Source organism: Fistularia commersonii, chromosome 36, assembly GCF_037954325.1.
Source record: "Fistularia commersonii isolate RoL2024-O1a breed Wild chromosome 36, RoL_Fcom_v1.0, whole genome shotgun sequence".
Lineage (NCBI taxonomy): Eukaryota > Metazoa > Chordata > Actinopteri > Syngnathiformes > Fistulariidae > Fistularia > Fistularia commersonii.
In genome coordinates, this window is record NC_141319.1 from 1,702,857 (window position 1) to 1,728,004 (window position 25,148).

Below are 25,148 nucleotides of genomic sequence, written 5' to 3' on the forward strand. Positions count from 1 at the left end.
GTAACTGTTCAAATAAACATGACTTGGCTTGTATTTATATTGTCCCAGTTTTGTAATAATTGAAATATGGACGTCAGATTATTTCATCCGTGATTTGTATGCAGATGATGCCCGATTATCCAGCCGCTCCTCTCCATCAGTTCTCATCAATTTCCACCTGTGACGCTCTCACCCGGTGGAGGCATGTCCACCTGATGTCCCCTAGAGGGAGCCAACGGGCGGGGTATCGCGCTGGAGAGCGTTCACTCCAAGCTGATATACACAATCGACTTTATTTCAGGAGAAAACTAAAACACAGACACAAAAATATGAACTGAATATATAGACTAAGACCTGCAGCATTGAGTGAAACCTTTATGGTTTTGTCAACTTTCCAGCTATGAACATCGGTTTGTTTGTGATAAATGCAAAAAAGTCTTTTTGGAGTGAGGGACTGACAATTGGAGGAAGTGGATCTCAGTAACAATGACCTCAGAAGAACAAATGACTGGGTATAAAAAAGAGCACTTCAAGGAGGCAGAAGCTCTCAAATGTAAATATGGGCAGAGCTTCACCCACCTGCCAGAATAAAATACTAAAAACCTGAGTCTATATATTGTGGAATTATATTTCAAAAAGATTTTTCTTGAAGTAAAATTGTGAAGACTTTCAAGATCCCACCCACTTGCGTATAATACGATCAAAAGACTCAAAGCATAAGGAGGAATCTGACAAGGCCTAAGACCAAAACCTGACATATGTGATCTCTGCGCCATTGAGGCGACATTGTTTTACAACTGCTTCTCTACTGGACGTCACTTTGTGGATTCATGCTCAGAAATGCTCACAGTTCACTGTGCAACTGCAAGTGAAAGTTGTATCAATAATGGTGGAAGAAATGACTCAATGCCTTTATCTGGAACTCAAAAGTATAAAACCTGGTTCTTTACAATGATACACACAGGATCTATGCTGGGTGTCGAGCTGTTGACAGTCACATCAAGTCTGGATCTGGAGAAATTTCACATTTGGCAAACAGCATGGGATCCAGAGTTTTAGAAACGAGTTTGACGGGTTTACATCAACACGCAATTGTTCTGGGAAGGCTCTTCTTCCATGGGCACTCCCAGAGAAACTGAGGAGCGTGGATAGATTACGAACCCGGGGTAAAGGGGTTCAGTGAATTTAGTGTTGAAGCTGAGAATGTGGGTCTGAATGTCAGAGGAGATGCTGTAGAAGGACAGGATGCCAGCAGGATAGTCCACGTAAACCGCTATCCTGTTAGAGATGGTGGCTGTAGGGATGGACACTTCTCTGCCATTATGCAAGAAAGTGTAGCCCTTGTTGGAGCACTCCAAGCACCAGGAGATACTGTTATAACCAAGTACACCTTCACTTGTCTTTACATTCCTTTTGATTCTGCTGTAAGTCACTCCGATCATAATAGTCCCTTTCCTCTTCACCTCCCAGTAACAGCGGCCACTCAGATTGCCGTCACACAGCAGCTGAGGCGCGTGTTGAAATCTTTCCGGCTTATCAGGGTACAACTGATTCTGCTGAACGTTCTCCACATATTTGTTTTGGAGCACTTTGAGGTTTCTGTTAATGCTGTTCATGTCTGGCAGGAGTTCGCAGAAGTCTGATGGGAGAGAACAAGACAACGATGGCGTTATTAGCCTGCAGCAGTGGCTAATGCTAGCGCTGTAATACTCTGTACTCTTCTTCTTTTCCTTTCAGCTTTCCCCTCAGGGGTCACTACAGCAAATCAACCTCCTTCATCTAACCCTATTCTCTGTATCCTCTACTCTCACACCAACTAACTCAATGCCCTCTTTTACTACATCCATAAATCTTCTCTTTGGTCTTCCCCTGGACCTCCAGCCTGGCAGGTCCAACCCCAGCGCCCTTCTACCATTATATTCACTATCCCTCCTCGGCAAGAGATCCAACCATCTGAGTCTGGCTTCTTTGACCTTCTTTCCAAAACATTTAACATGTGCTGTCCCACTGATGGACTCATTCCTCAATTTATACACCCTGGTCCCTCCCAAAGAGAACCTAAACATCTTCATCTCTACAACCTCCAGCTCTGCTTCCTGTCTTTTCTTCAGTGCCACTGTCTCAAAACCATACAGCATTGCTGCGCTCACAACTGTCTTATACAGCTTTCCTTACAATCTGGCTGATATTATTTAATCACATAGTACCCTTGACACTTTTTCCACCCAATCCAACTGATTTGAACCCGTTGGCCTCAGAGCGCTCTTACTCGTGACTGGTTGCTATCGTCACGGTAAAATATCCCTTCAAAATAAGATTCAAAGTTTCTTTGCGAAGGGGAAAAGACCCAGTGAAGAGACAGGAGAAGAGCCTACTTCCAAGAAAAAGACAGATTTTAACAGACAATACCAGGAATCCTATTTGAAATATGGTTTTATCCCGGTGGGCGGTTCCCACATACCCAGCCCACTCTGCATAATATGCGGCAACTGGCTCTCTAAGAAGGTAATGAAGCTGTCAAAACTGCTTTGTCACTAAGAGATCAAGGTCCCAGGATTAAAAGAAAAGCCCATGGAGTATTTTGAAAGAAAAAAAAAGGAATAGGAAGGACAGAAGACATTACTGAGGGCCACCACATCAGTAAATGCCAATGCACTATTATGGTCCTTTGACATTGACTCCATATTATGAAATGTTCATGAAAATTAAATTTTCTTTATGAACGTATTTGTGGCATATCCGAATCTTATTTTGAAGGGCTATTTGAACGTTATTATAGCAACCAATCAGAGCACTCTGAGGCTCTGTTTCTTACTCATTTTGCTAGTGGGTTAAATTTTGGTGCACAAGTGACATAGATGTCACCGGGAGAATCATTTTTCAAAATAAAAGTTTTTTCAAAATAAAAGATCGTCCAGAGTCAGATAATGCATCAAGTGGAAATAATGAATTATTTCTTGTGCGGCCCCTTAACAATCGATCAACGGACCGGTATCGGTCCGTGGCCCAGGGGTTGGGGACCACTGCCATAGTGACCCACTCTTTCTTAGCAAATCTCTTTCTCTGTATATACTCCTGCACTTCCTCATTCGAGCACCATGTCTCCTTATTTCCTGCCAGTCGGCATGCCAAGTACTCTCTTACCGGTCTTGCTGATCACATTAGCTGTAGTAGTCCAATCATCTGGAAGCTTTCCCTGACCACCCAGAGCCTTTCTCAACTCCTCCCTGAAAACCAGATCACTTTTCTCTCTTTTCAGCTTCCACCACTTCGTCATCTGATCTGCCTTTGTTCTCTTCATCTTTCTTGTCGTCAGTTATCCTAAAAACCACCATCCTGCGCTGTCTGGCTACACTCTCACCAACCTTCTTGACAGTCACTAATCTCATTCAGATTACATTATCTATATAAGATGTAGTCTACCTGTGTCCTGTAATATTCTGTACTATATGTATCTAAATCTAAATCACTTCTGGGTTCTAAGTTTCATTATAAAACAAAATACATATTTGCAACTTTTATATTCAAGTTCAAGCAGAACGTGCTGAATTATCGGATGAAATGCCTACTTACACTTCAGAACACCACAATGCTTCCACTGCACTCCCCGAGGTTCCAGCCTGGAGGGAGAGACACAGTCAGAGCATTTTTGTATCTATCAGGAGACCCACCTGGTCCTGTCAGGAAAGAGACAGGTTTCAACAGAAAATGATCTGGGCTCTCATTTAAAAATCCTCTGTGGCGGTGGGTTTATAAGAACAAAAGTCTGACTTTTGTGTTGATAAAGAGAAAAAAAACAGATTCTATTCACACTGAATGTAAGGGTATCAGTAGCCCACGTGTTCTTAAACTAGGTGTGGGACTTGATAAAAAAATGATCAAACTGAATCTTGTTTATTTCCTCATCCCTGAGTCTGTGTTCCAGGTTGGCAATTCCTATTGTGCTTGAATCCAATATGCACCAGAGGTTAACTTACCTTGCTGTTGAAAACGATATGATGATAATATGGTCAAAATACTCAAAAGCCTAATAATTGTGCACAGTGTATATCTACAGAATAATAACAACAATAATAAAAAATAACAAACTTTGCATCACATGGTGAACAACTGAGCCAACATCCTGACTAAAACATCCAATAACTTCAACTATACAAAGGTGGTACTTGAAATACTACAGTATACTAGACGACTGGAGTTTGTGACTGAGTTTTCTGTTGCTGAGTGCTTCAGGGTCCATGATTTTTCTTTGCCATACCTGAGAGTATCCTGTGTCCAGTGCTGACCTTGCTGTTCAGCAGACAACAGCTCCACTCTTTGGACTTCTAAGGGATTATAACTGAGGTCCAACCGTCTCAGATGGAAGGGGTTGGCACTCAGAGCTGAGGCCAGGAAATCACAGCTTTCCCCCAAAATCTGACAGCCTGACAGACTGAAATGAGGCAAATAAAACATTGAGTTGATTGGGTCACATATTGGAAACAATTCTTGATGAAAGCCAAATTCAGTAAGAACAGATTCTCGTGTCCTGACTTGAGACTTTGAAGGCGACAGTGTGGACTCCGAAGTCCTTTACACAGCAGCTTAACTCCGTTATCATACAGGCTGTTGTCAGTGAGGTCTAGTTCTCTCAGACTGGAGGACTGAGAGCTGAGTACCAAGGACAGGTCCTCACAACTTTCACTGGACAAGTCACACATGCAAAGCCTGAAAAAACAAAACAAAGCAAAAAAACATAAGCATTTAGCATCTCCCTTTCCCCAGAAGTCATCGATAAAATACTTTCAAGCTGCTGTTGACACTAATAATATTTGATCATTTTTAGTTATTCCAATTCACTTTTTGCACATTTATAGCGGTTCATCTCTAGAGATAGAAACATTCAAATAAATTATTCTGAACATTTTCATTTAACAATTCATAATATCTTGAAAACAGTACACTTTTTATTTAAAAACAATCCTGACTTGAGAGTTTGCAGGTTACAATGCCGATGCTTCAGCCCGTCAGACAGCTGCTTCATGCCGGTATCTAGGCTGTTGTAGCTCAGGTCCAGCTCTTTCAGACCACAGAACTCTAACTGGAAAACGACGGTGAGAGCTTCACAACTTCCCTTTGACAGGCCACAGTGGCGGAGGCTGAAAAAGATTATGTCAATGTCAGATTGCGGCTATTAATGTTAAATATCTACTAGTAAAAAACACTTTGGCCTGTTCACACAAAGAACCAAAGATTTGTCAGAAGAATGACCACAAGCACAGGAGTTTTTCTGCAGCGGCAGGAAGAAGCACATGAACCTTTTTGAAATGTCATGGTTTTCTGCATGAATTGTCCACAAATACAGTCAGTTCTCCACCTGAGTCAGCGGAATTGGCAAAAAATGTGCCTAAAATAAAAAAAGAACAACACAAGCACACACACACACACGCACACAAAGAACATTTTCGGACATTTTCACATCTTAATTGAAAAATAGCACACCCCAAGAATTGATAACTGGTCAGTGATTATACTACCTTTGTTTTTTTCTGACGCCGTTCTGTTGAGGATTTTTTCTGATGTTTCGGGTCGCTAAACCCTTGCATCCCCAAACTTTTACAGAGTTTTTGCTGATGTACAGACTGTCTCACGTGATCCTGGAGAATTTTTCCAATAAACTTCAGGTGAATCCCCCCCCCGAGCGCAAGGTTCATGCAAGTTTTCTTGCCACTGCACAGTGACAGCGTAAAGCAGCACGACTGCCTTCACAACTCTGGTTGCCTTGACAACACTGGTGTCAAAGAATCATATACTCCTTGTAGACACGGAATAATGAAAAGCAGAGTAAGAGATGGCAAAAGGTTTTACTATTGTTAGTGTGTAAGTCAGGCACAATTAAGACTGTATAAAAAAAAAAAACACACACACACAAAACCGTCCAGTAATTTCATTGCTTAAAAAAGGGTGTCTTTGCAAAACCAGTATTCTAACCTGAGAGTTTCCAGGTGACAGTGTTCACTCATCAGACCATAGGACAGGTAGACCACACCTGTGTCCCCCAGGCCGTTGTAACTCAGGTCCAGCTCTCTCAGACTGGAGTACTGTGAGCTGAGAACGTAGGAGAGAGCTGCACAGCTTTTCTGTGACAAGTTACAGCCTCTTAACCTGGGGAAAAAACATTACTGATGACCATGTCTTTCAATGATACAGGCCCTTATATTTTAGCTGAATTGACATAGTGGTGTAGAAGATATTACTCTTGCCTAACAGTCAGTCTTTGGTTCAGAGACTGCTGGAGCTTAGTTTTCAGAAGTCTACATGCTTTCTTATTGTCTAACAAGGCTCTGCACAGGTGCTGAAGCTTCCACCATGGACTAAAAATATTCAGTAAATGAAATGGTATAGGGCAGCTGTGGCTGAGAATCACACCGGTCATCGAGAGGTCATCCGTATAACATGGTTTCTTTAGGCAAAATAAAGTCCTTCAGAAGAAGTGTCAAATCAAATATAATTTCACAAAGTAACACAATAATGTTCCCATGAATGACTTGTTTGTGAATGACTTGTGAATGTGTTTATCAGCCTCAACAATGTTATTCTATTTAGATAATATTGTCTGAAAAAATTCCCCAAAATGAATGAATGAAAACAAAATGATCATGCACAAATTAAAAAAAAAAACAAAAAAAACACGATAATGAAAAATTGAAGGACAAGCGTCACTTGAACAAAAGCTCACCTGAGAATTTCAAGGCAGGAATGTGGACTCATCGGTTCTTTAAATAACGTGTCCACTCCCGAATCCTCCAGGTTGTTGCTGCTCAGGTCCAGCTCTCTCAGCCTAGAGGACTGGGAGCTGAGAACCGAGGACAGAGCCTCACAGTTCCTCGCCGACAGGTTGCACAAATTTAGCCTGTGAAGAGTTGGCAATAACGAGAGGATGTTGGGTTGATGAAGCTAACTCCGATTAAATTGTTCACGCCTCTAAACCCACCGATACGCTGCAACTACGGCTCAGGCTCTACCAAGAATGCTGGTAGCAAAGCTCTTGGACAGGTGCCTGAGAATCAAATGTGCCATCTGTGTCTGTATCCTCTTGATATACATTTTTTAAGGGACGTCAGTTTGTTCCATATTGATAAAACTGACCCTTTTGTTCTATCAACATTCACCGTGGTTCTAATTTCACTGAAACAAGGATAGTAACAGCCTGTGAAAAGGGAATCAGTGAAGTGAAAAAAACCCAAAATGATCAGAGAAGGAAATTACCCATTTCACCAGGATTTCAGCACAGCAAAAAAAACATTGTTTCATAAATAAACTTTTGGATGTGCTTCTGCTATTTCTTGGTTAACAGTTTGAGTTTTGTGCATAAGGAAAAAAACGATTGTGATCAACCTACAGAGATATCTTGGAAGCTTTGACAACTGGCAGCAGCCTCTCAAGAGCCTCCTCTGAAGCAGAGTATTTCTTCAGGTCAAACACGTCCAAGTCGTCCCCCGATGACAGTATGATGAAGCACAGAGCTGACCATTCAGTGAGAGACAGCTGATATGATAAGAGGCATCCCGACGTCAGCAGACTCTGGATCTCCTCCACCAGAGAGTGATCGTTCAGTTCATTGAGACAGTGGAACAGATTGATGATTCTCTCTGGAGACTGATTCTCACTGATTTTCTCCTTGATGAACTGGACTGTTTCCTGATTGATCTCTGAGCAACTTTCGTTGTGGGTCATCAAACCTCGCAGAAGAGACTGATTGGTCTCCAGTGAAAGTCCCAGGAAGAAGCGGAGGAACAAGTCCAGGTGTCCATTTTCACTATTCAAGGCCTCTTCAATAGTAGTCTGGTAGTATTCTTTAGTTTCTTCCAGATCATTGCCAGAGAAACTCAGGTGCACATGAAGAGCAGCCATAAACTCCTGAACGCTCAGATGGACAAAGCTAAATACCTGCTCCTGGTACAGGCCTTTCTCCTCCTTAGAGATCTGGGTGAACACTCCTGCATACTGCGAAGCTTCTCTGACATCAATCTCGCTGTCGTCCAAGTCCGATTCATAGAAGAACAGCTTCCCTTCCCACAGCTGCTTATGAGCCAGTCTTGCCAGAGACACAATCACCCTCTTCGTCTCTGGGTTCCAGTGCGGATGTGTCTCAGGTCTTTTAAAATGCCTGATATTCATTAGCTTGACTTGGACAACCAGGAAGTAGATGTACAACTCAGTGAGGGTCTTAGGCAGCTCTCCTCCATGTCTGTTTTTCAACTTGTCCTCCAGAACTGCAGAGGTGATCCAGCAGAAGACCGGGATGTGGCACATGATGTGGAGGCTTCGTGACGTCTTGATGTGGGAGATGATTTTTCTGGCTAGCTCTTTGTCTTCGAATCTCTTTGCGAAGTACTCGTCCTTCTGGGAATCGGTGAACCCTCTGACCACCGTCACCATGTCAACACACTCAGCCGGGATCTGGCCGGCCGCCGCGGGTCGAGTGGTGATCCAGAGGCGGGCGGAGGGAAGCAGTTTCCCCCTGATGAGGTTTGTCAGCAACACATCTACTGAGGCTGACTCCGTGACGTCGGTCAGGGTCTTGCTGTTTTGGAAGTCCAAAGGGGGTCGACACTCATCCAGACCGTCAAGGATGAACAAGACCTGGGACTCTTGAAACACCTCGAGACCTCCAAAAACCTCTCTGAATTCAGGAAAGAAGTGTTGAACAAGGGCCACCAAGGAAAATGATGTTTCATTCAGCACATTCAGCTCTCTGAAAGTGAATGGAAATATCAACTGGATATCCTGGTTGTCTTTGTCTTCAGCCCAGTCCAGAGTGAACTTCTGTGTTAAAATGGTTTTCCCAATGCCGGCAACCCCCTTTGTGACCACTGTTCTGACTGGCTTATCTCTTCCAAGTGAGGTTTTAAAGAGGTTTCCTCGACTGATGGATACTTCTCCCCTGGCTTGTGTCCGGGATGCTGCTTCGATCTGCATGACCTCGTGTTCTTTGATGACCTCTGCTGCCCCCCCCTGAATGATGTAGAGCTCGGTGTAGATCTGATTCAGCATGGCTGGGTTTCCCGGTCTGGCGATCCCCTCACACACACAGGCAAACTTCTTTTTCAGTTCAATCTTCAGTCTTCGCTGACACTCCTTGGAGCTGGATCCTGAATGAATAAAACAAAGCAAATGCAGTGGTTGATAGATGTTGAATTTAAGGGATCACTTCACACTACAGTGTTTTTGTCATCAATTAATTTAACAATTTTGGTCACACTTTAGAGAAAATTTAGCCTATTTACAGATCAGGGCACCACACATTTGGCAACCGACGCCCGGTATCTACTTGTTTTTTGGCCATCCACTTAGGCTAATGCATTGTAAGTTGTACATCAGGTCAATTCCAACACCACAAGGTTGAATTGATTATAATTTACGTGGATGTGGATGTCCAACAGATTTTAAATGACCTCTTTCTGAGTTTCCATTCTTTCCATTCTTTGGGTACATTAATTTGTTTCGGGTCATAAGATGACAATGAGAAAAACAACATCTGTACATTTCCTGGGAAATCATATCAGTTTTAAATCTTACATGATGGCAACATCGTTACTAGTAAGGATTTATTTTAATGAAAACCAAAGAAGAAATTTGCAGAAAATAACTTACCGGATGGTTCCAGTATATAAACTTTGCCCATATTTTCCAAAATAATTTTGGCCACAGTCATTGTGTCTGTAGTATACAGCTGAAACATCTTGTCGGTGGTTAGTTGCCGGTCTGCGTTCTCCAGAGCACTGACTGGGATTGGTGAGAAACCCTTGAGGGAATCTGCTCTTTGCAGGTACCATTTGAATTTTCGAAACTCAGCCTCCTTTAAACGCTCTAACAATGCAAGAAGGGCAATATCCATCTTATATCTTTGCTAAGCTCCAGGAGACTCCCACAGATGAATCTGTGAAGAGCAATGATACACACATTCCATGAATGCGGCTTATGGATGTCATACATTTTCAACTTTAAGAAAAGAGTGTCAAGCAGAGTGATGCAGTGGTTGGTGCAAGTGCCTAACAGTCAGAAGGTCCCTGGTTTGATTCTGACAGGGGTCCTTTCTATCCGGAGTTTGAATGTTCTCCTCACATGTCTGCGTGGGTTTCATCCAGATTCTCTGTTTTCCCTCCAGATTCTCCGTTTTCCCTCCAGTAGGTTCATTGGACACCAAGATATTACACACTTGTGAATGAGGAAGTCAATGGTTCTATGTCTCTATATTTACATTAAATGGGGACTGCAGTTCTCTGCATTGTTTACATCCCGATGCATTGATATGCTTATTATCTATTGTACGGGGAAACACGTTGCCAGACTCTACAGAATAAACACTGAAAAGTTGTATGGCTCAAATGACGGGTGAATAACCGGGTGAACAGGTGTATGTCCACCAGCCAGAGTACAGGGAAAGCAGCGAAAGACCAAAAAGCAACACAAATTTGTGTTAAATGACAGAACGACAAGAGGAAGCTGTTTCACAAGGTGTTTAACTGTCCAAAATCTTCATAGATAATTAAAAGAAAATAATGTGGGTTTGTTGTGACAGTGTGATAATAAATGACTACAAACCCTCTTATGTGGCACTTTGAAGCCAATCTTGCGACAGTTGGGGAGAGGCAAGGGTTTAACCCGATTGCCTGTCAATTACTGGACCACATAGTGACTAGTGATGTTTCATGCACAAAAGATGCAGTTCTGAGAGTTGATGCTTTGTAGTGAGGCAGAAGAGGCAGAATTTTGATTTGATTGGCCAGCATGGCGGCCAGACGGCGAGGAGGAGAGTATGTGAGTGCGTTGTGTTGTCATGTAGTACAATTATGAGTGACATCAAAGCAGCATCTGGCAGCAGTTTAAAGATATTGGGAAGAAGAAAGCAAAGTGCCTTTACTGCAAAATGAAAATAACTTTAATAGCAGGTTCCACCACAAACCTGCATAGACAGAACTGTCTATCCTACAGTGCTTTTAGAGGAGATGAGCCCCAAATTCAACTAGTGGAACACCCACTGAGCTGGTGGCAGGCCAAAGCCTCATTCTAGTGAAGGTGATGGAGGGGAGACTGTATTGTAGCAACACCTTTTCCTTTTGGAGTGAATCTTCTCGAAAACAGGGCAGATACTTACGAGGAAAATAAATAGTATTTGCCCATCCAAGCTGAGGCATCAGATTTTTCTGAATGCCAACCTACACAGAGGACACTAATCGTGCTTACTTTTGGTTCTGTGGATTTGTTTGCTAATCTTTGTTACTTTGTGCAATAAAAAAGTTGCTTTAAAATATTAAACAAATTATAGAGCTATCAATTTTTGCAAAGTTAAGGTAAAATATAGAGCTACAAAAGATCTTAAATTAACAGGTGGCTCTTCATTGGAATATGAACCAAAAGTGCCAGCTCTCTGAAAAGAGACAGACTTCCCATCACTAATAGTGACTCATTCATGTTATTTCACACATATGAACAATTTGAGGCCTTATGTGACCGACAGCATGAATTTGAAGGAGAACCTTGATAGAATCCAAAGTATGAACTCACACTGAGAAAGAACCCAGTGGATTCAAGCATGACTCTTCTTGCTCTGTGGTTGTGCATTCACCATTGATTCAAAGTTACTGTAGTGAGTCACTGATGTTGCGATTAATGTTGATGCTTGTTTTCTGTGTGATTTTGAGGTTGCTGGGACTTTTGTGGGTGTGGTTTGGGGTGCAAGGGGTTTGTTACCTGGAATTGAGCGGTAACATTTAGTTGTATTGAGTCTTGTGTGGTGTGGCTGTGGCCAACAACAGCTATTGCTTATTAAATGGACATTTAACCGTCAACCAGGTGTTTTCCCTGATTAAAACGCTAAAACTGGTGTCAGGAGTAAACTTACTGTTCTATCAGTCTGTCTGGTGAAAGAAAAGCTATCCTCGCTGGCAGTGTTCTGAAGGTGTGATGGATTTTGCGGTGGGTTTCATGATGGAGGAGGAGGAAGGAGAAGGGTATGCTTGCTCTACACCGGGGGAAAGGACAGTTTGACACTTGTCATCAGAAACACGCCAAAGTGAAGAGTGACTCTATGAAGAGCCCTGCTAAGCGGCTGCTGGGGGTAGGAAGTGTTAGTGAAGAGTGCTTTCCCCGCGCACCGATGACGTTAGGCAACCCTTCTGGCAAGGATGTAAACAAAGATGGCGGCTCCCGTGGACAGAAAGCACCGGGGGAGATAAAGACTCCTAAATACGCTGGAAAGTTGGACCGGGATGCTTTCCATGCTCAGTTCGAATTGTTAGCTCGTACAAATGGCTGGCCTGATGGGCAAAACCTCCAGCTCGCCCTTTTTCTGACGGATGATGCTTTGTCTTGCCTGCTGCGTTTGGACCCGAGTGAAAGAGCTAATTACAGCGCACTTACTGGTGCGCTAGGGGGGCCTTTTGGTTGTGTTTTCGTTCAGAACTCTTGAGATTGGAGCTACATGAACGTCAGAGACGCGGAGTCACCGAGGGCCCTGGCAAATTATGTTGAGGGGCTGACACGGCGGGCATATGCACACATGCCCAACACAGTGCAAATCGAATTGGCGCAGGACCAGTTTATCCCAGCACTTTCCACTCCTGATCTGTGCGCTCACACCCAGCTAGCTCGCCCCCTAACCCTGACTGACGCCCTGGAATATGCACTGGAGAGAGAGATAGTGATGGGCACCGCCCTACAGGGTACTAATGTTCAAATTCGCCCATAGGAACGTATCACATGATGACAAAGGTACACCCAACTCTATTTTTCCACTAACACTCCCCGCGTGCAATCAATGACGTATCCCGCGGCCAAGTCCAAGACACAGTCTGCCTCACCTAGCCACTCACTTGTGTGAAAAACAACTCCTTATTAGGAAGTGACCCTTACCATTGAGATGGCGGTATAAACACCCACTCTCCCTCAGAGCGGGGCGGGAACTTCCTCATCTTGTAAGTGTATTTCTTGACTTTTAATAAAGCACTCATTGCCTAATCAGTTCCTGACAATATTGATGTTTTTCTTGGATCACATCTGAACACACCGGGACAACAAAGTTGCAACTTTTTTGCAAAAACGGACACTACTCCCCTAATTAGAGCAGCTGAGGAGTGTGATAAGACTGTCCAGCAACCACCATGGGTGGATGAGGTGGCTGAAATGATCAAGGGCCTTGCAGTGGCTGTAGAGGGTTGCCAGCAAACACAGGCAGCAGCCCAGCAACCACAGCCAGAAGGCCAATGGAAGGAGGTCACAGAAGGCAGGAAACCAACAACAGCTTTTACTGTGTTTTCCCTGAATAAAACGATACAGTGCATTCTGCTGTCGTTCATGTAATAGTATGAAATTACCGGAGGAACGCTTTATGCCTTAATGCCTTACGACCGCTCTACGACGAACAACCATTCACTCTCATTCGCACATCTGGACAATTATTTACAATTTTTTCCGATTAACCTGCTTAACTGGCGGAGGAGAAACCGGAGGAAACCCACGCCACCCACGAAACATGCACACCCGACATAGAAAGGTCCCCTGTCGGAATCGAACCAGGCTCATTCGTGCTATTTTATTGATTTAGTGATTGTATTTATCTATTTATTTTTGCTCGGGACCCGGTCCTATGCGACCGAATTCGGTAGTTATCTATTGTGTCATCTCAACTTACATGAAAAGTTAGCTTGTGCCGAATAGTTATGCCGTCATGAGCGACTGGACCGTTACTTCGGCTGAAAATGAAACGAAAAAAAACCTGAAAATGAAACGAGTACTAGAAAGTAAGAGCAAAAAAAGTTGGATAAAGAGGAAAAACTCTCAATATCTACACGGCAGAGATATTCGACACAAACACTCTGTCTTAACGGCCGACCTGATAGTTTTTAAGCTTACTCGCTTTCGCTGACTGACACTGACGTAACAAACTGCTTTGGGACTCCTTCTCCTTCTCCTCTTCCTCCTCTTCCTTCTCCTTCTTCTCCTTCTGCTTCTTCTTCTTCTTCTTCTTCTTCTTCTTCTTCTTCTTCTCCTTCTTCGGAAGGGTGTCTCACCAGCGCCCCCTCTGGCTTCCTTTTCCCTCCAGAATCGCCACATTTCTGAACCCCACCGGTGTCATAATGCGCATGCGCCGAACCCTTTTTTGGAATTTTTTTTTTTTTAAATTTCAAATTCAAGACACAGGTTTATGTTTTACCGGTGCACAAAATGAACCGTGCATCAACATCACAGCTTGAAATCAGAGCTGCAACTACTTGAGCCAAGAGCTTCGCTCATGTCCTCCATTGTATCGCCGATGGTGTCATTTGAAAGAGGAATTTAACTTCAACTGCTCTTCCCAGCATGATATTCGCCATCTTCAACACAGCTGGTTTTATGAGTGTTTCACCAACGGTGTGTGGTTTGCCCTCCTTTGCGATCAGGCGAGCGAGCGTTTCGTTATACATGTGAATCCATATTGTACATATTCGTCCCTGAAGTACAGATAGGCCAAGCTATGTAGCGCGATCACCTGCAGCCAGTGATGACCAAGTGGGGCTCGTCATCACGAATTATGAGTCGGGTGCGTGTCTTGATCTCCGCCGAACCCCTGAGACTGATCCGCCGAACCGCTGGGATTCGATCAAACCACGGTTAAGAACCACTGTTCAAGAATTTACTTTGCATTCCACCCGTCCTTCATAATTCATTTTTGAATTTCCCCAGTTTGTTTTCCTTTTCTTTCCATTACTGCCATCTAATTGTCCTTCAGTCTTCATAATTTTCATTTGATATTACTTTATTAATCCCATGCTGGAAATTCAAAGTGTTAACTTTGAACTGGATTTGTCATTTAGCTGACACATAAAAAAATGCAAAAATCCTAAAATTGCAAAAATCAGGTTTGTTTTTTTTTTTTTTCTCAAAAAGAGGCAGAAAAACAAATTCATGCTTTTGTCTCTTCCAGACTGGATTATTGTAACTCTCTTGTTGGACTGTGGTAACAAGTCCTTCAAGACTCTCCAGCTCAAATAATCTATGGATTCTATCACATTTGAGTTTAATATAGTATATAAATTGCCCATAACTATTGTGCCCAGAAATGCATTTTCATCATCAAAAAAGACTACCCAGTTACCTGAATTATGCTTCCTGTGAGCAGCCACAGTGTTAAATCATCTCCATTACCCACAACACCATCGAGGGCCGTTCGGACATTTCTTAATATTACGTGAGCGACAGGCAGCAGTTTGACTGTTGGTAATTACAAATATACAAAGGCGACAGAAATAAAAAAAGAACCCACATTTTTATTTATTTACATTACTTCATTATATAATAACTCAAAGTCACATTTTGGGAGGCATAAGTTGAATGATTTACTAGATTATTCAACAGGATCTTAGAGAGAGAGAGTGAGAAGATGCAGAACTTAATGAAGCTGATACAGAATCATGGAAGACTTTTTAATATTGCCAATATCGTATTAATGGAAACACTAACAAAAAGAAAGTGTAAACCTGTTCACCGCTGTTACTTGTGCAAAAAAGGGGCTGAGCGCAGACTGGACGGTGACCTTGTTCATTTAGATTCAAACCACTGAGCTGGTGCAATCCAGTGGTCCACCGATCTTCCGAGGTGGTTTACTCTCGCACCGACGGGTGACACAGAGACACCGAGGAACCCGGCCAGAGTCTGAAACCAGGGTGAAGAGGTTGAGTGAACGCAGTGTTGAAGGTGTAGAGGTGGATCAGGGTGTCGGAGGAGACGCTGTAGAAAGACAGAGTGCCGGCAGGATGGTCAATGTACACCCCCACTCGATCGGACACGATGGTAGAGGAAATGAATGTTTCCCTGAGATTGTGGATGACACAGTAGCCGTGACGATCGGAGCAGCTCAGACTCCAGGAGTGATCGTTGCACCCGAACGTGCTGTCGCTGTCGGCTCCTTTCCTGTTGATTCCTCTGTACGTCACCGCTATGTCAACTTCTCGCCTCCATACCACCTCCCAGTAACAGCGACCCTCCAAGCCAGTTTTACACAGCAGCTGAGGCCAGTGATCGAACCTATCTTGGTGATGGGGGTAGGGCAGCTCTGCCGTCACATGGATCACCTTCCTGTTGCTGTCTGACAATTTCAGTTCTTTGTTGATGGTGTTTCTGTCCAGGGTGAGTTTACAGAAATCTGGAGCAGAGAACCAGACACACAATGGACATGTGTTTATCACTCACGTGTTGGATGGCTCATGTTTTGTCAATAATTTCAAGTGTTGGATTTGCAAATGGATCTTGAGATGACTCAAACATTTCAGATGTTGTTTCCAGTCTAGTTGGTATGTGGTGGGAAGCAGTTGTGCTGTAATAAGTCTTGTCAATGAGCTTAAAAAGCTGGGATTAATCGGCTACATTACAGTTATATTTGCTCTGACATGGTGTTCTTGGAGAGTTCTGGGTAGCTTTCTGTTTGCTTTAGCAAACTTTTAGGATGTAGGGTGTACATGATTGGTCCCCTCTACTAGTTAAACCATACCAACATGTCCTTCCGTCCAACCATGTTGCATCAGGGAGAGGCAAATAGAAACTAAATCATCCAAAAGCTCTATCTCTCTGTCCTCTGTCCTCTCTGTCCTCTTTCAACCCCAAACGGTAGAGACAGGAAGCCGCCAGTTGGGATCAGTCCAAGGTTTCTGCCAAGGCAGTGTTTCCTCGCCACTCCCCCCACTTGCTTGCTCACAGGGGGAATGTTGGGTTTCCGTTAATGATCTTAAAGTGTGTTTTTTTTATTGTTGTTAATCTGGTTAATACCAACTGCTTCTGCTCTGTCATATTTTAGGCAACAAACTTAATATCATGAAATAAAAGGAAGATGGTTTCATAGTCAGTGAAAGTGAGAGGTAAACTTACATTTTCTGAGACCAGGTTTTAACCTCTGCTGTCCACCACCATATATCCTAGAAGAAGAAGAAGCGGAACACAAGAGGAGCAATAACTAATAAAACACAGCAAAACACTGAATGTCACATAATCATCGGTCGGCTTACACAACACAAATGGTTGTTTAGGACTAAAACCAAATAGAACATCTCAGCTGTCAAAAATAAGGCGATGACACATAGTGTAATTAGCTTTCCAAGATAGCACCTCGCTAAACTGATGACACAGTTGAACTTACTCAGTAAGCCGAAGCCCTTTATTTTAGCTGCTGTATTTCACACTCTTACTCCATACCTGAGTGTGTCCAGGCTGCAGTAAGGATCCTGCAATCTGTCCCTCAGCAGCTTCCCTCCTTCATCTCCCAGATGGTTGTATCTCAGGTCCAACTCTCTCAAATGGGAGCAGTTGCAGCTCAGAGCCGAAGCTAAAGAGGAACAGCCTTCCTCTGTGATCAGACAGCCTGACAGTCTGAAATCAAGAGTTAACAAAAAGAATCCTACAGTTGTTGACAGCTGAAAGCAGGGTGAGGTGGATTTAAAAGAAACAACATGTAGTGTTCTGACCTGAGAGTTTCCAGGTAACAGTGAGGAATTGCCAGTCCATCAGACAGCAGCTTCACTGCAAGATCATTTAGGTCATTGTTACTTAGGTCCAGCTCTCTCAGACTGGAGGACCGAGAGCCGAGAATGGAAGACAGCGTCTTGCAACTACTTGCTGACAGATCACAACCACTCAGCCTGAAGGAGAAATATTTTTGTTCATTATGACTCATTAGTTTCAAATGTTGGTAGCCGCAATGGCCCCGTATCTGAATGACCAAGACAGACACACAAAAATATTTTGGGGGGAATTTTCAATGATACAATGGAGCTATGGGACAGAGTGATGGAAACTAGACTGAGAGCAGAAGTGAGCATTTGTGAGCGGTGGTATGGTTTCATGCAATGGAAGAAAACTACAGATGCAGTATTTGCTTTGTGAACGCTGACAGAGAAGGATGACAGGGTGCAGAGAGAAGAGCTGTGTGAGGAAGTCTGGAGTGGCAGAGGAGTATGTTAGAGCGGTGCAACACATGTCCAGCAAAAGCTTTCCAACCTGAGAACTTCCAGGCGACAGTGTGGACTCTCTAGTCCAGCAGACAACACCTTCACTCCTGAATCCTGCAGGTTGTTGTTGCTCAGATCCAGGTCTCTCAGACAAGAAGATTCAGAGCTGAGAATGGCAGCCAGGCCTTCGCAACCTCTCCACGTCAGCTGACATCCGCTTAGTCTGAAGACAAAAAAGCAAAACAATGCAAACTAACTTGCACATTTGATGACTTGTCCGGTCATCTCGGCTCTAAGTGACATCAGAAAAGTCAACTGACCTCAAAACTATCAGGTGACACTCCTGACTCTCCGATCCAGCACAAAGCAGCTTCACCTTTGAATCCTGCAGGTTATTGTAGCTCAGGTCCAGCTCTCTCAGACGGGACGACGGAGAGCTGAGAGCAGTTGACAGTGCTTTGCAGCTTCTCCATGACAGTTCACACGCACTCAGCCTTGGGATGACATTTTTTGGCATTTGAAATCAGGTGTCTGAACTTGTAAAGAGACATCTAATAGACAACCCCCACCAAGGTGCTAACCGGGCTGTCAGGAGCAAATGTTGAGTTCAGTGTCTTGCCCAAGAACACTGTGCTTGGAGGGACACACACGCTACCAACTGAGCCACACCCGCCCAAATGATAAGAGTTTAGATTCAAGATTTGATTATTACAATAGCTCGACACATTGCATTCATCTATCCAAACTAAAAAAAACATACATGTGATTATTGTCTTAGGGACTTTTCACTTTACTAGTATTACTAAAAAGGATTTGCCCTGCAAAAATTAAAATCACACTTTCCATGCAGACCTTAAAGTTTCCAGATGACAGTGTGGACTCCTCAGTCCAGCAGACAGCAGCTTCACTCCCGAATCCTGCAGGTTGTTGTGACTCAGGTCCAAGTCTCTCAGACTAGTGGGTTGAGAGCTGAGAGCTGAGGACAGAGCTGTACAACACTGGTCTGACAGGTCGCACCAACACAGCCTGGAGATAAATATTCACAACTGAAGTCACTGCTCTTGCAACTGGCAGGAAAACAGCTGATTATTAGACTCCGCTTACGCCTCAAGATATCTTTATAATCAGATGTATTGTGCTTCAAAATAACAGTTCTTGACTGCGGAGCATGTACCCAGTTGTGTGTGGATAAAGACAAATTGGTGGTTGTTGGTAGTTAGCCAGGATAACAATAAGCAACCTGCTAAGGCTAAAGATTTTAATATATATTAAATTGTTTGCAAGCATTTTATTGAAAAGACAATGATCTCTGAATTTGTGTAAAACTTCTAACACACATCGAAGTGTCCTGACCTGAGAACTTCCAGGTGACAATGTGGATCCTTCAGTCCAGCACACAGCAGCTTCACCCCAGAATCCTGCAGGTTGTTGTAACTCAGGTCCAACTCTCCGAGAAAGGAAGACGGACCGGTGAGAAGGGACGACAGAGCCTCGCAACTTCTCCATGACAGCTTACATCCACTCAACCTGTGAAAGGATCGACACTTATATATCCGCCTTGAATTTCTCAAGCCTTGAAATCTATTTAATTCGAAATTGATCAGTTAGCCAGTCCTTTGTCCACCTACAGAGATTTTTTGGAAGCTTTGACCACCGGCAGCAGCCTCACAAGAGCCTCCTCTGAAGCAGAGTATTTCTTCAGGTCAAACACGTCCAAGTCGTCCCCCGATGACAGTATGATGAAGCACAGAGCTGACCATTCAGTGAGAGAAAGGTCGTCTGATGAGAGGCATCCCGACCTCAGCTGATTCTGGATCTCCTCCACCAGAGAGTGATCGTTCAGTTCATTGAGACAGTGGAACAGATTGATGATTCTCTCTGGAGACTGATTCTCACTGATTTTCTCCTTGATGAACCGAATTGTTTTCTGATTGATCTCTGAGCAACTTCCTTTTTGGGTCAACAAACCTCGCAGGAGAGTCTGATTGGTCTGCAGTGAAAGTCCCAGGAAGAAGCGGAGGAACAAGTCCAGGTGTCCATTTTTGCTATTCAAGGCCTCTTCAATAGCATTCTGGTAAATATGCTTTAGTTTAGGTTTCTTCTGAAATACTCTAGAACGCCGGTATATTTGTTCTTCTGCAAACAGATTAGCTCCAGAGTCAGAGAATGTCAGGTGCACATGAAGAGCAGCCATAAACTCCTGAACGCTCAGATGGACAAAGCTAAATACCTGCTCCTGGTACAGGCCTTTCTCCTCCTTAAAGATCTGGGTGAACACTCCTGCATACCGCGAAGCTTCTCCGACATCGATCTCGCTGTCGTCCAAGTCCGATCCATAGAAGAACAGCTTCCCTTCCCACAGCTGCTTATGAGCCAGTCTTGCCAGAGACACAATCACCCTCTTCGTCTCTGGGTTCCAGTGCGGATGTGTCTCAGATCTTTCAAAATACCTGATATTCATTAGTTTGACTTGGACAACCAGGAAGTAGATGTACAACTCAGTGAGGGTCTTGGGCAGCTCTCCTCCCTTTCTGTTTTTCAGCATATCCTCCAGAACTGCAGAGGTGATCCAGCAGAAGACCGGGATGTGGCACATGATGTGGAGGCTTCGCGACGTCTTGATGTGGGAGATGATTTTTCTGGCTAGCTCCTTGTCTTCGAATCTCTTTGCGAAGTACTCGTCCTTCTGGGGATCGGCGAATCCTCTGACCACCGTCACCATGTCAACACACTCAGCCGGGATCTGGCCGGCCGCCGCGGGTCGAGTGGTGATCCAGAGGCGGGCGGAGGGAAGCAGTTTCCCCCTGATGAGGTTTGTCAGCAGCACATCTACTGAGGCTGACTCCGTGACGTCGGTCAGGGTCTTGCTGTTTTGGAAGTCCAAAGGGGGTCGACACTCATCCAGACCGTCAAGGATGAACAAGACCTGGGACTCTTGAAACACCTCGAGACCTCCAAAAACCTCTCTGAATTCAGGAAAGAAGTGTTGAACAAGGCCCACCAAGGAAAATGGTGTTCCATTCAGCACATTCAGCTCTCTGAAAGTGAATGGAAATATCAACTGGATATCCTGGTTGTCTTTGTCTTCAGCCCAGTCCAGAGTGAACTTCTGTGTTAAAATGGTTTTCCCAATGCCGGCAACCCCCCTTGTCAGCACTGTTCTGACTGGCTTATCTCTTCCAAGTGAGGTTTTAAAGAGGTTTCCTCGACTGATGGATACTTCTCCCCTGGCTTGTGTCCGGGATGCTGCTTCGATCTGCCTGACCTCGTGTTCATTGTTGACCTCTGCTGCCCCCCCCTGGATGATGTAGAGCTCGGTGTAGATCTGATTCATCACGGCTGGGTTTCCAGCTCTGGCGATCCCCTCGAACAGTTGCTGAAACGTAGTGCGCAGTCGGGACTTGAGTTTTTCCCGACATTCAGAAAGAATCACTGAAAGGAAAAAATGGCATCATGTACGTGGATCGTGAAACCCTACTAATTTCCAAGCCCTCTGCCAGACAGCGCATTTCATCACTTAACAAAGCTGTAGCTGGATGTGTTGTGAATGTAAGTTGGCTGTTGAGGGCTCTTCCACATCACTAAGTGGACGGCCTTCGTCTTTTTCTTTTGGATTTTCCCTTCAGGGGTCGCAACAGCAAATCAACCTCCCCATCCTCTACTCTCACACCAGCTAACTCAATGTCCACTTTCACTACATCCATAAATCTTCTCTGAGGTCTTCCTTTGTGCCCATCAGTTCCAACCCCAGCATCCCTCTACCAATATATTCACTATCCCTCTACTGTTCATGACCCAACCATCTGAGTCTGGCTTCACTGACTTTATCTCCAAAACATCTAACACATGCCGCCCCTCTGATGGACTAATTCCTGAAGGTATCCATCCTGGTCCCTCCCAAAGAGAACCTCAACATCTTCATCTCTGCAACCTCAAGCTCTGCTTCCTGTCTTTTCCTCAGTTCCACTGTCTCCAAACCATACATCATCACTGGTCCCACCACCGTTTTGTTCACCTTTCAAAAAAGAGGATGTCCTTATATGTGTGAAAAATATATATATATGAAACGTACCTTCTGGTTCAGATGTAGCATTTGACAGATATTGAACTAAATCGATCTTTTGGATCTTTTCCAAAACAATCGTGGCCACTTCTAAAGCGTTTTTACTGTAGATGCTAAACATCCGTTGAACTGTGACCATCCGGTCGGCGTCATCCAGGTGAGACTTCCTGATGGGCATGAAGCCCCTGAGGGCGCCCTTCTGCTGCAGAATCCATTTGAACTTTTCAAATTCCTCCTTGTTCAAATCCTGCAAAACACCCAACAGGTCCAGCTCAGGCGTCGCCATCCTCCCCGCGCTGCCAAGAGCCAGATGAAACACAGGTGAGCGCTGTCCGTTCAGGCGGTTCACACAAGCTGCTCATGATCAGGTGGCGCGGCGTGATCTTCTGCCGAGGTCATGTCTCGCGCCCACCATTATTCCTCGTACGAATATTAAACCCATTAATGTTTCTCCAAGAACCAGCTACTATTAGCGCAACTATTATTATTAGCATGACATTATACGAGCATGTCCTTCCTAACCATCACATCCATTCTTTGTCTGTCACACTTTCTACCTAAAGCGGTTGAGTCATAAGGCCGCCATTGAGTTTGAATCTGTTCGAGGTTTTAAGATTGTGTTTTTCCCGCGGACGTTGCCAAGTATGCACTTACGGTGTCATGCTGAGTTTGTTTCTGTGAATCATTTGGAAAGAGTCATGAGACAGCTGTGACGTGATTCACAGCCAGATCAATAAAATCTGACTCGACGTCAGAAAATCATACAAATTGGCCACATGCGGCTCCGTCGAGGGCGATAGATACTCGAGTTTTGAAACGGTGACATCTGAAAGAACAAAGCGAACAAAAAAATAAAGTGCCTTCGGACTCAGCTTTGTCACGTTGCCTCTGCTGAAGTAGATGGGGTCATTATGCTAAGGCCGCCCTTCCCATGACGCCCTGACGTTTTAAAGCGTGTTTTTGTTTCGCCATGGAAACTGGGCTTACGTATAAGAAAGATAAACTAACACCTGCAGGGCGGTGGCAGTCCACCTGGAGCTGATTGGATTAGGTTTTTCAGTCACCCCTTGACTGCGAGTACGGAATTTAGGGCTGCAGTATTATGTTTTATGATGCTGATGATCTTGTTAATGTGTAGGTTATTTCTCGATGGGTGTGCAAAAGGGTCGTCCTTAAAAGGATAGAATGCCCGGTTACAGTATTCTAATTGTGGTTCCATATAATATAACTGATATGGATTACTAAAGTAATTGCTGATTTATTAAGGTTTGTCACAAGCTCAAATAAACAGCCGATGGAAAACACCTATAATAGCTAACCTGAGATGACCAACTTCAATGCATTCTTAATTTTCCCTTCATTTTAAGATTACTTTGTTGATCAAGAAATTCAATCAAAGTTAAAATCCAGTGGTGTTTATAAGAAAAATAGAAGTATAATTTTACTGAAAGGAAAAGAACTTGCAATAGAAGCTTCAGGCTTTCTTGATTTTTTTTCCACATGATGTGTTTCAGGAACAACTGAGCTGGTTTTGCTCAATGCTAAAATGTATCCTTTGCCATTTCTTTCCAGTTTCATTTTCAGGGCTGTTTATTTGAACATTTTTCAGATGATAGATTGCTAAGGTTACGTCTCATATTTTTAATTTTTTTAAAAAAAGGGGAAAAAACAAAACAAAAAAAACAAATGATGTCTTTAACTTCATTCGTCTCCACATGTTGTGGACAAATTTAAAATCTTTAATGAACGTCCTGTATGTTTTTGGACTGTTTGGACTGTTTTTATGAGAGGAAACTGGAGAAACCAGCTTAGACAAGGGAGAAAATGGAGACACCATAAAGAAAGACCTCCTGTCAGATTGGAGCGGAAACACTGGCCCTGTCTTTAACTTTATTTTGCCAACATTAAGGTGAGTACTCTCTTGTCTGATTTAGAATAAGTTTAAAATAAGTATCTCTCTCACACATTAGACCCTTTTTCTGTGCTGAAGTTCAACTGAGACTTTCTTAGCTGGTCCGTTATCTAATCTGTCACACAGCTATCGGTAATTTTCTACCGCAATTTACAGGGAGTGCAATGTTATGAGCACTGTTGCTACTTTTACATGTTGGAACTAAATGTTTAAAGTTCGTAAAACTGCTTGTGTAATCTGGGGCTTTCAGAATGTAACTTTTTTATTATTACATTGGGCGCTTTATTAAGATAATACTGATAGTGATCATCACCCGGGCTTTGGTGCACTCATCCTACAATGGCTGGGGAAAAAAATGCATAATAAATGATCATTTCTGGCCAAAAGCTTCCCGATTTGTCCTTTTGCTTCTTCTCCTTCTGAAGTGTTTCTCTGATATGTCTTTGACCAATTTATCTCAGTCCATCCCATGAAGCCTCCAAAGTAATTCATGCTGTCTGGCCAACTTTTCATGTTAAAAAGAAATGCAAAATAGTTATACAGTTAACTCCTTGCATATTCATGTTGCTAATTATTAATTATATATGCGCGTGTTCAATTTTCCAGCAGGGTTAGAAAACAGTTGAGATAATTTCGTAAATTCACCTTTAGGATTTTCACGTCCGCTGCTACATAACATAATGATAACTAACCTGCAAAGGTTGAGCATTTGGTTGAAAAGTAAATTAATGTAAAACCTCCAACACATATAGAAGTATTCTGACTGGAGAGCCTTGAGGCAACTATGTGGACTTTCCAGTCCAGAAGTCAGCAGCCTCACCCTGGAATTGGGGTGTTAGCTCTTCTACCTTCAGTTGGTTAGTTCATGGAAGCTGGCATCACTTGTGCTTAAACTGAACAGAGACTGTTTAAACCCCCCTTTACACGGCACTGCAGCAGAATCAATGAAGTATTGGAAAACAAATGCCAGTTACCTCTTATTCCTGAAGACGATCTTCAGGAGGCTGATTATTTCAGTTGAAATTAATTCACAGAGAACATCTTGGTGTTTCCTCCGCTCAGCCAGCTCTTAGCTTTGTGACTTTGTATGTTGTGACTCAAAGATATATCCTGGCCAAGGGGGCGGGGTCATAAAGGTGCCGGTTGAAGATTATTAATAGTGTCAAACAAGCGAGAAAAAAAAGTCATGCAAAATGATTATTAGTGTTTGGAAAATTCAAACAAAAAAACATAA

General features: G+C 43.5%; 1 protein-coding gene across 1 annotated transcript; it reads right to left on the reverse strand.

Annotated features, from left to right (window-relative positions):
• Nucleotides 1–253: 253 nt before the first annotated feature.
• LOC147213294 (uncharacterized) lies at nt 254–24,990 on the reverse strand. The gene is made up of 21 exons (XM_086143021.1): nt 24,889–24,990; nt 22,657–22,828; nt 22,012–22,298; nt 19,568–21,371; nt 19,293–19,466; nt 18,792–18,965; nt 18,260–18,433; nt 17,989–18,162; nt 17,457–17,630; nt 17,188–17,361; nt 16,864–16,910; nt 15,615–16,144; nt 9,616–9,871; nt 7,361–9,113; nt 6,698–6,871; nt 5,950–6,123; nt 4,947–5,117; nt 4,513–4,686; nt 4,238–4,411; nt 3,553–3,599; nt 254–1,618 (listed from the first exon to the last, which is right to left on the reverse strand). Exons 2-21 carry the CDS (start codon nt 22,686–22,688, stop codon nt 1,056–1,058), a joined length of 7,230 nt encoding a protein of 2,409 aa, XP_085999147.1. The 5' UTR covers nt 22,689–22,828; nt 24,889–24,990; the 3' UTR covers nt 254–1,055.
• Nucleotides 24,991–25,148: the final 158 nt, after the last annotated feature.